At 48.3% G+C, this 14,197-nt stretch overlaps 1 protein-coding gene across 1 annotated transcript in view; it reads right to left on the bottom strand.

Moving 5' to 3' along the window:
• LOC307063677 (forkhead-associated domain-containing protein 1-like) overlaps nt 1-14,197 on the bottom strand; it is a gene marked incomplete at both ends in the record, with an annotated part of 98,541 nt that overhangs the window by 26,811 nt on the left and 57,533 nt on the right. Inside the window, 5 exon segments of the mRNA XM_079719919.1 lie at nt 69-176; nt 3,915-4,019; nt 5,046-5,135; nt 7,402-7,532; nt 11,191-11,299. Coding sequence (XP_079576045.1) covers nt 69-176; nt 3,915-4,019; nt 5,046-5,135; nt 7,402-7,532; nt 11,191-11,299 — 543 coding nt within the window.

The following is a 14,197-nucleotide window of genomic DNA, read 5'->3' as shown; positions in this document are numbered from 1 at the left end:
GCCGGGCGCTTGGGTGCGGGATTCCGTGGAGAGCACGGGCCCAGGAAGGGGCTCTGCAGCACGCCTACCTGACCTACTGCCCTTTCCAAGTTGGCTTTAATGAGGTGTTCTCTGTTCCTCATTTCTTTCAGCAGAAGCAGTTTCCTTCTGGAATCCTCCCGAAGCCTCTCTTCCACCTGAAAGGATGATGAAAGCGTGGGCTTGCTGCTAATGTGATCATCATGCCCTCTGGGGAAACTCTTCTGGGGGGGTGCTAATGGCAGTGGGGGAGTCCCTGAGGGGTAGGGACAGCTGCAGCCCAGCAGCAGGGGTCACAGGCATGCACAGGGTGGAGGCAAACTCACAGGGAGTTGCCCCCTAGGGGAAAGGGCCGAGCTCTGCACCCGGGGCTCAACTATGTTCTACCGCCCACTCCCATCCCAGCTCGGTCCCTAACAAGCCATACGACACTCGGAAATTTATTTCACTGCTCCGTGACTCAGTGTCCTCATCTGTCAAATGGGGATGATGATACTAGTATCACTGCATAGAGTTATTGTGGGGATTCAATGTTTGGAATAGTGCTTAAGGGCTCTGTGAGTGTGTTAAGTACTGTTGTAACCTATGAAAGGTGGACGGGAATGTCCGCCGTACAGTCTCGTTCTAATAACTCGTGATGGGTACTTGGAAATGTTATGATTGGGTTTATTATCATAACTGTCGTTACCACTTTGAGCACACTCACTGGTGGTAACCTCACTGGAGGCTTGCTAAAGCAATGTCTATTAAGAATTGCAGCCTGCAAAGGAAGGCATTTAAAGTGGAGAAGCTTGCCTACTTTCCCCCCCTTGCTTGGGTAACAGTCAACGCACGGTAAGCTTGGGAGTGCTCCATGCTACCCTTGGCTGGCCAGTGTAGGCCCTGCAGCTGCTCAATTCTTGGATGCACCTGCTGAGCCCATGGCTCTGGCACTAACAGGAAATGAGGCAAACTCTCGTAAATAAATGGAAAGTTTTTGTGCTGAAACAAATTCACAGGCTGTTTTTTTAGGGATCTGAAGAGGGGGATCACAGGGATGTAATAAAAGACCCAGAAAAGCCCTTAAGAGCTTTCTTCTGAGTAGTGTGGTCCAGTGGAAGAGCCTCTACCCAGCTCCGTTACCTTGGAAAAGTCATCTAAGCTCTCTGGGCCTTAGTTTTCTCCCAGGTCTAAACATGCTCTGACTTCTATCTCAGAAGCCTTTTTCATGTGCTGCAAAAGCCAAGTCCAGCCTTGGACTCTGCCCCTGTTTGTGTTCTGCATGAACAGCCCCCGTTCCCGTCCCCAAGCCTCAGAGTCACCTTCAGCGGCCGCCCTGCTCCCTCTCTCACACTCGGGGGTCTCATGCCTGTCCTCCAGTCCCTCTCACATGCAAGCTGGACTGTGACAACTGGCCTCCTCGCCTCGAGTTTAGTTTCTTCCAGTGCAATCTTAACGGTACTGTGAGAGTTACCCAGCTGTAAGGCAGCTCTGTCCAACAGAACTTTCTGCAACGGTACAGGTACTCTGAGCGAGGCTGTGTTGTCTAATACGGCAGCCACCAGCCACACCTGGGGATCGAGCACTCGAAATGGGGCTGGTGTGACGGAGGAACTGAACTAAAAATTTTAGTTAATTTTGATTAATTTCAGTGTAAACAGTAGCATGTGGCTGTTTGCTACGCCAGGGTCACTGAAGTCAGATGAACCTGGAGTCAGACAAAACCGACTGTGCCATTGGGCTAGTTAATTTACTAGTAACTAGTAGCCTTGACTTTCTCATCTGTAAAATGGAGAGGATGATTTCTAGATCACAGCGCTATTGTGAAGATGAAGAGATGAAAAGTTGAGGGTAACGCCTAGTACATGAGAAATTGTAACTATCATTTTCACCCTGATTACTGTCCATGAATGTCATTGCATCAGTCACTTGTTCAGAAGCCTTAGGAGCTCCCCACTGCCTGTGTGGTACAGAGCCCAAGCGCCTGAACTAAGGCAAAACACCAAGCCAGGGATTCAAGAAGCCCCTATGAACTCTGAATGAGGTAAATAAAACTGAATCCACACCTAGATAAACCATAATAAAACTGCTGGAAATCAAGGGAAAAGACAATCTTAAAAGCAACCGGAGAAAAAGACAGATTATGCAAAGGTACAACAGCTAGGCTTACAGATGACTTCTAAATAGAAATAATAGAAGACAATAGTGACATATCTAATTCTATATCTAATGTGCTGAAAGAAAAGAATTGCCATTGTAGAATTCAATACGCAGTGAAATGTGTTTTAAGAATGAAGGTTAAATATACATCTCCAGAAAGACACAGGGGCACATCTGAGAATTTGTCATCAGCAGAGCCACAATGAGGGAAAACATTAAAGGCTATTCTTCAGACACAAGAAAAATGAACCCAGGTGGGTGATCAAAGATGCAGAAAAGACAAGCAACAGTAAGGGTAATGTGTGGATATGATACTGACTATAGAAAAACACTAATAATGTCTTGTGGGGTTTTAAGTATCAAGAGGAGTTTAGAAAATGACACCAATGGCTTATAAATCTGGAGGGGGTAAGTGAAGTTAAGGTGTTTGAAACTCATTGCACTGTCAAGGAGAAGGGCATAATTATCAACTACTATTGCCTCTTGGTAAGTTAAGAATGCAGGGCTTCCCTGGTGGCGCAGTGGTTGGGAGTCCGCCTGCCGATGCAGGGGACATGGGTTCATGTCCCGGTCCGGGAGGATCCCACATGCCGCGGAGTGGCTGGGCCCATGAGCCATGGCCGCTGAGCCTGTGCGTCCGGAGCCTGTGCTCCGCAACGGGAGAGGCCATAACAGTGAGAGGCCCGCGTACCGCAAAAAAAAAAAAAAAAAAAAAAAAAAAGAATGCACATTGTAGTCTTCAGGATGACTACTAAGAGAATAGTAGAAGAGTGAAAAACTTAATTAATGTGTGATTTTGGTGAGTCAAGGATGAATGCTATTGTCTTACTATTACTAAAAGAATAGTAAAAAAGTGAAATATTTCCAAGCTAATAGAGGGGGAAAGTGGAATAAGAGAAAACCATCCACTCAGAAGGAGGCAAGAAAGGAGAGAAAAAGGAACATAGCACAGATGGTACAACTGGTATTGAGCAAGAAGGTAGATTGAAACCCCAGTACACGAGTAATTACATCATATAAATGGACTAAAAGTCAAAGATTGTCAAACTGGATTTTGTAAAAATCATACGCTATTTGAAGGCATATGTCTAAACCTTAAGACAAAAATTGACAGAGAACATATGAAAAAGATGGTATGAAAACTCTAACTAACAGAAAGCCAGTGATGAAGCTTAATGACAAAGGAGACGTTAAGGGAGAAACACTACTAGAGATGAAAAGGGACATTTCATGATGATCTAAAGTTTTGCTCTACAGGAAGTATTAGGATTCTAAATTTATATGCACCTAGTAACACAGCCTCAAAATATATAAAGCAAACATCGTTCATATTAAAAGAAGAAACACACAAATGACAAACATGTTGAGATTTTTAAAAACATTCTCAATGATGGAACAAAAAGACAAAAAATTCAATATGAGAATTTAAGTTGGAACAACATCATTGGCAAACTTGATTTAATGGATCAATTCTTTCTTAGATAATTTCACAATTAAGATCTGAAGGCAGTCTAGGGTTGTGGTTACACACAGGAGCTTTGGAGTCAGGCAGACCTGGATTCAAGTTCTGCCACAACTACTTTATGCAAGTGAACTTGGATAACTTCCTTCACCTCTGTGAGCCTCAGTTTTCCCGACTGTAAAGTGGGGTTAATACCAGTAGAGACCGCATGGGGTCATTGTGAGGATGAACAGAGATGATGCAGGTGGAGTGCCTGCCCCAGAGTGGTTCCCAGGCCGACCTGTCCTGGCCATACCTTGCTCTTTTCCCGCAGCGTCATAGAGAGCAGGCTTTGCTCGGTTCTGCTCCTCTTCAGCTCCACCCTGAGCTTCCTCATTTCTTCTTCCATGTCATGGATTTGCTGAAAGAGTTCCAGCAACAGGGAAGTCAACTTCAGAACTCATTTCATCCGGTTCATTAAGGCAGAAACCTAGTCTGGGATTCGCTTAACTCCTTCCCTTGGGGGACAATTCCACATCTTTGAGGCAAAGTAGACTTTCTTTCAACGGATGCAATGAAAGGGCTGGGTCAGTGAAAATTTGAGTTTCTTTTGAAGATCAGCATGGATCCTGGATTAAACAGTACAAGATACCTATCCACTCATTAGAGTCTCTTTCCTTGGGGTATATTTTTGAGTTCAATCTAAATAAGGGCTGTTTGGAAGACACAATGGGCACAGTTTGGAAGAAAAGAAAATGACATTTTTCTTTTTTCTCATTTGAGGCGGAGAAGTGTGCTCCTGACAGAGAGAAGAACACACGTCTCCTGCCCCCGTCCCAGGCACCGTCCTTCCCAATGGATGGAAAACATATGCCTGGTGATGTGCATGAGGGTTCGGGCAGGTACAGGGGTTGAACATTTACATTGAGTGGTCATCTTTTCATTGTATTTATTTTTATGTTCACCTTCCATACAAGGCCAGTGATACATTTGCTTTTTATTTTGTTTTTATGAATTGTTGTAAAATTGAATGTATTTAAGTAAAAATACTTCAAGAAGAGTTGTGTTAATAACAGTGCTCAGGGCTGTGATAAAACTTGTGACAGTGGATCATGAAAGTCTGGGCATCACAAGTCCAGGGGTAGGGACCACAATGAATTTCTAGCAGCATACGGTGGCCACCTCCCATCCTTTTCCCCAGGGGAAACCTGATGAGGGGCCTTGAGCCAACTGCCCAGAAAATCTGGGGAGAGTGTGTTTTCCATGGTCTTTTCACCCATCTCTTTGAGGCTAGCAAATCAAAGAATTAGGAGACTACATTAACAGACAAACACCCAGAAAGCCCCAGAGCTTGTGCTAGCTAATGGGCCAAGGAACCCCTCCAAAACCCTCAAGGCCACAATCTAGGCTTTCAGTCGACACCTAGGGGTCAGGAGGTTCAACGCACGGTTTTGCAGAGTTTTAACTCTTTCTCTTGGGCTTCCCACTTCTCCTTCTGGGCATCTTCCTTCTGTAACTCTTCTTTCAGCACTGAGCACTGTGGAGAAAAAGGACAAGGCCATAGGGGCTTGGCTGGGGGTCCCAAGTACCTGTGTTCACGCCCAGGAGTGTTTCCTGCTGTATAACCCAATCACACCTCTGAATTCTGAGAGGCGAGACCATTTGTGTGATGGGAGCACGGGATCCTGCAGTCATTCCCAGTTCACCCCTCTCATGAGTTCTGAGGAATAGAGCATCTAAATTCCTCTTCAAAAGCCAGCAATCTTCACCGCAGGGGAAATCCAGCTTTGGAGAGTCTGGACACTTAGGGTGCAGGAATTGGGATGTTTTCACGCTGTGACCGGTGAGGGTGGAGGGGGCTGAGCCAGTGAACTTGGGTCCATCTTAGGGCTTTTGTGCAGGTTGCATCACATAGACACAACTGCCCAGACTGGTGTGGAGGGGTAAACGGAGCTGTCTTGCCCGAGGGTGGCATGGCAACAGGCACTAAGGGCATAAGGATGGATGTGCCTTCTTTTGACCCAGCAATTCCCACTTTAGGAATGTACCTTAAGGACAATGACTGGAGAAATGAGTAAATCTGTAGTTTCAAGGATGCTCTTCACAGAGTTGTCCGTAACAGTGGAAGAAAAAAAAAAAAAACAGAGGAAACCACCCAAGTGTTGTTTAGAACAGCAGACCACTTTATAACACTGGGTACATCCAGGAGAAAGTATGTAGCTTTTAAGACGAATGATAAGAGCGTTGATTTATTACCAGGGGAAAATAGTAAGTATTTAAAAATTTTTTAAATGTGCATAGTATAAATTCACTATAAAATGATTGATTGATTGATTTCTAGGCAATATATACAAATAAGACTGGAAGAACATACATGAAAATATTAACACTGATTTCTCAAGGTAGCATTTCCTCTCCTCTTTTTTTATTTTTTCTTCTCAATGTCATCTACTTATTTTTCTAAAATTAACACACATGATGTATGTCAGTAAAAAAAAAAGGCATCTCAAATGTTCACAAGAGCAGTACCCTTGGTGGTGACGAGCCCTTGTGCTATTGGCCAGCACAGTCTAGAGGAGAAGGGACCTCATTCCGAGGTCAACGAGGAAGGGGAAACGGGGACATAAATCATCCAAATGCACTTCAGGAGGTAGAAGAGCCAAGCAGGTGCTGTCTTTGCAGATTCCTTCTACTTAGCACCAGCTCTGCATCCCCTTCCCGTCCCCAACACACACACACACACACACACACACACACACACACACACACACCCCACATTAAACAGCTATAGCACATGCCTGGGAAGACACTCTGCTTGGGAGAAACGAATGCAGAGGGCTTGGCCAGGCAGCTGACCCGGGGCAGAGGCAGAAGAGCACAACTAAAACCAGCCTCCCACTTCTCGGAAAACGATTTTGTCATCCCCATTTCACAGATGGGGAAATGGAGGCCAAGTAAGTTACAATGAAAGAAAGCTCTGGAATTGGACCCTGGTCTGTCTGATCCCAAAGCTCGTGCAGTGCCTTTCACCAGCTCCAAACTGGGTATGGTACTACGTACCAGGTATTACTTACTGTGCTTTTTCCATGGAACCTCAAGATCTGTTCTCACCCCACCCCCATGCAGACCTAGCTATCGGGTAGCCTCTGGGAATCTCTGAGTTGCCACCTGAGATGAAAGCTTTGAGGTTTTACCTTGACTCACAGAAACAGGCACATCATGCAAATACTGAGAAATCTTATCCTATAGAGTCAGGATTCTAAAGTTAGCATTGAAGGCAAGATTTGCAAATAGTCAAAGTTACATGTAAAAAGCTCTTTGCTTGCCTACCACGTTCATCTTCCATAGAGACATTCTACACACTAAAGTCTAAGAAAGAAATGAGAGTCTGCGTGTTTGCATCTGGATCTTCAGACATTCTGCTTTGAAGACAATTATGAGAACCAGTGGTGCTGGGACCATGATGCAGCCGTGTGGTCATCTTTGCTCACAGAGAGATCGTATTCTGTTTAATGTTAAACTTTGTACTGGCCGTATATGCTCATAGGTGTGTTTGTTGCTGGGATTAAAGAAACTCATTTATAATAGGGGTTAGAAAATATTTGCTGGATTTGAAAATCTATTATGCTTATTCTGAGCCACATACACGCTGTCCTTTGAAAGGCTTCAGAGAAGTTGGCCACCTGCCCAGCAGCTACCCTCCCTGTGTCCTTGGGCACTGGCCTCATCTCACCACCGTGTGTCATGTGACTCCACTGTGTCTGCTTTTCGCAGCTACAATTTGCTGATGACCCGACACTCACTCTGGAGCTGAGGGCTTCGAGCTGGTGATCCTTTTCTTTCTTCTCACTTTTCAGTTGATTCACCTCCTGTTGTAGTTGTTGAACTTGACCATCCTTTACTAACACGTCACTTTGCAAAGATGACACCATCTCTGTAAAAGAACCAAACCAAACCAAAACAAAAGACTCATGGAGGTCAAAGAGGCAGGAAGGATTATTGGCAACACCATGGCTGTCAGCCAACGTTTGGACAAAACTTTCCAAGCCCGGGCCACCACCGGTGCCCTCCTAGAACTGGGGAGGCTTTTTCCAAGGGTCCCAGACAGGAATGGGAATGAGAGCAAAGTCCACAGAACAGGGTTTGAGGCTTCAGTGAGAATGAGGCGCAGTCAGCACCAGCGAGAGGAGAAGCCTTTGGGAGCCCCTTGTGGGCACAGGCCAGGCAAAGCTGGGAGGAGAGGCCACATCATGGGCCTGGGGAACAAAGGCCCAGCACAGGGAAGGTCCAGGAATTCTTCTCCAGAGGCCAGGAGACGGGCGTGTGGCAGAGGGCACTGCTGGACGCTATGGATGGGGTGGTTGGTTTCACAGTCCTCTGAGTTTGGACCCCTCTCTACCACTTATTAGCTTGGTGGTCTTGGACAAGCTATTTCACCTCCCACTGTCTGTCCCACACAGAGTTATTGTAAGGCTCAAATGAGACGGTATGTCCCAAGAACACAAAGTGGCTAAATTCTGTTTGTTCCATGGCGCCTATTATTTTTCTCGGCAGCCAGCTTCCAAAATGTCCCCAATGATCCCTGCCGCCTAGAATTCATGCCCTGTGCAGCCCCTCCCACCCTGAATAGGGCTGCCATGGGTAACCAATATGATACTGTGGAAATGACGGAATGTTTCCTCCCAGGCTGGGTCATAAAAGACACTGTGGCCTCCTCTTTGCTCTCTCTCGAATCACTCACTCCGGGGGAAGCCAACTGCTGTGTCGTGAGGACACTCAAGCAGCCCTAGAGAGAAGCATGTGTGCTGAGGGACTAAGGCCTCCAGCCAATAGCCACATGAGCAGCCATTCTGAAGGGGGATCCTCCGGCTCCCCCCGAGGCTTTAGATGACATGACTGATACCCCAGCGATATCTTGACTGCAACTCATGAGAACTAAGTCACCCCCTGCTCAAATTCCTGAACTACAGATACTGGGGGAGATGATAAATATTGGTTGGGGTTTTATCCATTTCATTTTGGGGTAACTTGTTATGCTGCAATAGATAACTACTCCATTACTGTAGTATCATTTTTTTAAACATCTTTATTGGAGTATAATTGCTTTACAATGGTGTGTTAGTTTCTGCTTTATAACCAAGTGAATCAGTTATGCATATACATATCTCCCCATATCTCTTCCCTCTTGCATTGTAGTATCATTTTGAATAAAAGTGGCAAGAAGGGTGCATAAATGCAGTGGTATTGGGTTATCGCCTACGGTTCCTTTCCTGAAAGAACATCAGGCCCAGTTTTAATGGTAGGTATCAATCAAGAATGTACATGAAATAAAGCACAAAATGCTCCAGAATTTCATTTTGAAAATGAGCTTTGCCTCCAGGACACAGTTCAGTTACTTGGAAATCCCTCTGGGGCTTGCCACACTTTGAGTGGGTCCAGCCCATCTCAAGCGTTATCCCAACCCAGGTCTGTCCGACTCCCTGATCGGAGAAGGTGGGATCTGAGACAGGCTTGATGCTTGGATGAGGTTTCACTGGCCGACATACGGGAGGAAGGTGAGGACCAGCGAGTTCATCCTTACATTCCTGGTGCCCAGAACAGCACCTAGCCTGGGGGAGGTGCTCAGAAAATATCTGAGGACATCCCAAGTGAGGGAGGAGCATAAGCAGAGACCTAGGGGCAGCAGGGGGTGGGGCTGGGTGTGATTAAGTTGCAGAGTGAGGCAGAAGAAAAGCACAGATTCATACAGAGATGGGGATTCACGTGCGACTCAATGCTATGCCTGGCTTCCACAGCTGTGTGCATGTTTCCTGCTACGCGCTGGCTGCTTTCAGAGTGATGTGCCCCTCTGAGGCTCACTGCCTCCTCCCTGTCACCTGCTTCTCTCCCTCCCCTCCTCTGTGAGTGGTCCCATCCTCTTCAGGTCTCTAGGCATGTCAGTTTCTGCTTAAAAACCTCCACTGGATTCCCAACACCCTTGGAATAAAAACCCAGACCCCCCGACCCTGCCCAGCCCCACAATCCCTGTTCACTCCACGCAGCCTCTCTTGCCCTTAGCTTGTCCTTGCCCTCCTGAAACAGGTCCTCTCTAAAAGAAGGACACAGCCGTGGAGGATACAACATGGACTGGTTAGAATCGGCCAGGTCCAAGGGTGCGTAAGATTCGACTTCCAGGGGAACTGGAGCCTCATTACAGGCTCATTGTAATACATGAGCGAAATGACACACCCACCAGCACCAGGACAGTTCCCAGGCTGACCATAGAGGTCAAAAAGTGGGTGGTGGGGCTTCCCTGGTTGCGCGGTGGTTGAGAGTCCGCCTGCCGATACAGGGGACACGGGTTCGTGCCCCGGTCCGGGAAGATCCCACATGCCGCGGAGCGGCTGGGCCCGTGAGCCATGGCCGCTGAGCCTGCGCGTCTGGAGCCTGTGCTCCACAACGGGAGAGGCCACAACAGCGAGAGGCCCGCGTACAGAAAAAAAAAAAAAAAAAGTGGTTGTTGGCCCAATTCCTGGAAATCCCCGCCCCTTCCCCAAAATATTAGAGTTGTCCCAATCCTCCCACTCATTAGCCTATAAAGTTACCCAGCCCATAAAAACTAACTGCCCCATATTTGGGGGCCTCTAGCCTTCTGAAATGGCCCACACTCTGTCTGTGGAGTGTGTTTCTCTCTAAAGAAATCCACTTCTTACTTTGTCTCTCACTGAATTCTTTCTGCGATGAGACACAAAGAACCTGAGCTTTATTAAGTCCCGAGACCAGATGCGTGATCTCGATTAAAAGATAGTGGGTTCTGACTGGGTTCGAGTCCCAGCCCACGGGTTCAAGTCCCACCTGAGTTCCATAGTTGCACACCCACTAAGCTGGCCCCCCTTGGCCTCCCCCCTTGAAGCGCTGGCCACCACGACACACAGTTTATTTTCTCCACAGCAGCACTGCTCTCTGAAGTGGGCTTGTTTATTCATCCGTTTACTTTTATTGTCTGTCACCCCCTCCCGAATCTGTGAGCACAGGAATCTGACTGTCTTGCTTGGCTCTCCCTCCCCGGAGCCTGGAACGGGGCCTGACACCTAGTAGGAGCTCAAGAAACATGTGGAAGCAATGAAGGAATCCAGGGAATCAAAGCTCAGCCACAGCTGTGCGCTGGCTGCCCCTCCCCCAGCCCAAGCCCTTTATCAGGCAACCACCTCGGATCAAATTAGAAAATGGTTTCCCTTGGGCCCAAGTGCACTCGGCTGAAATGGGTGAGACCATGGGTGCCTTAAAGGAGTGACCCCATTTTGTCCATGCTCTAGTTTGCACTCAGGCTGCTTTGTGGAACCACCCAAGCCACAGGGCGACCTGTGTTCTCCCTGGTGGGGCCAGTGCTCAGGAGACCTTGTAGCCAAGAGATACCATTCTCTCAAATATTTACCTGGCCCTGCCCTCGGAACTGGGCGGCAAGAAACCTCCACTGAGGGAGAACTCTAATGCACCGACACGGGTGATCCCTGAGGCTGCACCCAGGTCACGGGCACAGGTGTGCTGGTTGACTGGTGATGTCTGCAGGGGGAGGGCAGAAGCTCTGGGGCCTGAATGCAGAAGGGCCTCACCTGACGTGATAGCGGCGTCCCTCCTTAAGTTCTCGGCCTCGTTCTTCAGGGAGGTGATTTCCAGGGTCTGGCACATCACCTGGTTGTAGCCTTGCTGAAGGGCACTGATCTGTGGAAGGAGGCAACACACAGTCAGAGGGGGCCAGCCAGGCCTGCAGGACACGCTGGTACTTCTCCAACGTTGGGCAAAGAGTTGGGCTGATCTTGGATCGGGGTGTTGGGGAAACCAAGGTTCTCAGTTGTCACTAGTGGAAGGGGCAGGAGGGGCCTGTTCCTTCAGTGACCACCATGTCATCAGTCCTCGAGACACGGACCTTATCTTTGTGGCCACCCAGGGGCTCGGGTGCTGCTGTCTTCCTATGACCTGTGGGTTTTCAGCCATAAATAGACCAGCTCTTGGTTCCAGATCATCCAGCACTGACTGGATGCACAGCAAAGTTCAAGAGCCGGGAGCAGGTTATGAAATGAATTCCCTCTAATGAGAAGAGAGGGTAGTTTATACCTCACAGAACACTCCAGAGTTTACAAAGCCCGTTCACACATGCTACACTGATACTTGTCACAGCGTTGCTGAAGGCTGACGTTCCCATTAATATGCCCATTTTGCAAGGGAGCCAGGTTGAGACTCAGAGAGGCGAGGCCCCCTGCTCGGGATCACGCAGCTGGTCAGACATGGAGTCTGATTCAAACCCAGTCTTTAGTTGCCTGGTTCCTCCTTCCCAGGTGGCTCTAGGAATGAGCGGGAGAAGTTGGAGGCTGCAAAGCATGGCATGGACTCGGGAGCTGGACTGTGGCCTTCAAGTCCTGTCTCTGCCAGTTAACGGGCTTTGTGAACACAAGGAGGACACCATTTTCTGTTTCCTTTTCTTCAGTCTGTACGTGGGGTGATGGTAGTCCCAACCTGATAGGATTGTTAGAAGTATTTTAATAAGTTAGCATGTGTACAAGTGCTCAGATCAAGCCTGGCACACGGCACAGGGGGATGAGCTATGACGGTCCTCTCCTCTGACTACCCACGGGGTGTTTTTTTTCTTTTGTTTTGGGTTTATTTTGGTTTTTTTTTTTTTGCGGTACCCGGGCCTCTCACTGTTGTGGCCTCTCCCATTGCGGAGCACAGGCTCCGGTCGCGCAGGCTCAGCGACCATGGCTCAGGGGCCCAGCCACTCTGCAGCATGTGGGATCTTCCCGGATCGGGGCACGAACCCGTTTCCCCTGCATCGGCAGGCGGACTCTCAACCACTGCGCCACCAGGGAAGCCCTCACGGGGTGTTTTAGCTTCAGCTTCCCTCGTCCGTCTCTGGGGAAGGTAGTTGGTATTCTTTATGTGTGCATTTGTAAGCCTTGCCAGGCTCACTTAAACGCCAGTGTGGTTGTTATTAAGATGAAATACAGGGGCTTCCCTGGTGACGAGGTGGGTGAGAGTCCGCCTGCCGATGCAGGGGATGCGGGTTCGTGCCCCAGTCCGGGAAGATCCCACATGCCGCGGAGCGGTTGGGTCTGTGGGCCATGGCCGCTGAGCCTGTGCGTCCGGAGCCTGTGCTCCGCAATGGGAGAGGCCACAACAGTGAGAGGCATGTGTACCACAAAAAAAAAAAAAAACAGGAAATACAGGAATCGTGGGTGGGAGCACCACAGGCCAGCTCTATCTATGGCTGCTGTGAGCACCCTCTAAGTCCATGGCTCAGAGCCCCCTCATGGTGGGCCCCCCTCCAGGGGTCTAGGTCTACATGTGGGGTGCGGAAGGCTCTCCATCAAATGCAACGCTGGTAAGGGCCCGAAAGTAGCTGCCAGGCCTCGGCCTCCACAGAACAGGTACCCGAGAGGCTGGGAAAGAGAGCTGGGCCAGGAACCCCCTCCCTCTCGGTCTGATGTGGCCAGACTGCTTGTTCTGAGTGGCACGGACATTCCCACCTCAAGGTGCACTGTGGGCCTTTGCCCTGTGATTTTTCAGATGTCAGGCCTCAGTACTCCCACAGGGACACGTTTATTGGGGCATAAATGCCACGCAATCCGTAGACAGGACAAGAGCTAGCTTGTTTTTTTTTTTTTTTTTTTTTTTTTGCTGTACGCGGGCTTCTCACTGTTGTGGCCTCTCCCGTTGTGGAGCACAGGCTCCGGACGTGCAGGCTCAGTGGCCATGGCCCACGGGCCCAGCCGCTCCGCAGCATGTGGGATCTTCCCAGACCAGGGCACGAACCTGCGTCCCCTGCATCGGCAGGCGGACTGTCAACCACTGCACCACCAGGGAAGCCCCAATAGCTTGTTTTGATAGATCAAAACGGAAGTGACAAGGAGAAGGATGCAATTTCTTTTCTTTTTTTAAAAATAAAGTTTATTTATTTATTTATTTATTTTTGGCTGCGTTGGGTCTTTGTTGCAGTGCATAGGCTTATTGCAGCGCCTTCTCTTGTTGCAGAGCCTGGGCTCTAAGCACACGGGCTTCAGTAGTTGTGGCACGAGGGCTCAGTAGTTGTGGTGCACAGGCTTAGATGCTCCACGGCATGTGGGATCTTCCCGGACCAGGGCTCGATCCCATGTCCCCTGCACTGGCAGGCGGATTCCTAACCACTGTGCCACCAGGGAACTCCTGGGTGCAATTTCTTTGTTCTCCTAAGGTAAGTTTGCCAGATTTAGGGGGGGAAAAAAGGATGTTCACTTAAAATAGGATTTCAGATAATGAATAATATTTTAGTGCAAGTGTGTCCCATGCAATATTTGGGACACACACTAAAACGAAATTCTAAAATTCAAATTTAACTGGGTGTCCTTACTTTATCTGGCAACCCCACCCGAAGAGAGTTCCTAAACTCCAGTCATTCATATACCACTTTCACTATTTTTCCCATGTCTCTTGGCTAGCCCCACTATAATTTCTTAGCATTTTTCGTAGAAGCAGCTCCCTTTTTAAACTTAAAAACGTGCATTAAATTAAAAATAACTGTTATAAGAGTAAATAGAGACTCAGTATCTTAAATAAAAATAATCCCTCCAAAAGAAGAAATACAGG

This window comes from Hyperoodon ampullatus (assembly GCF_949752795.1).
Source record: "Hyperoodon ampullatus genome assembly, chromosome: 2".
NCBI lineage: Eukaryota > Metazoa > Chordata > Mammalia > Artiodactyla > Ziphiidae > Hyperoodon > Hyperoodon ampullatus.
Note: the sequence above shows the minus strand (reverse complement) of the source record. Positions and strands in the feature narration are given on the sequence as shown.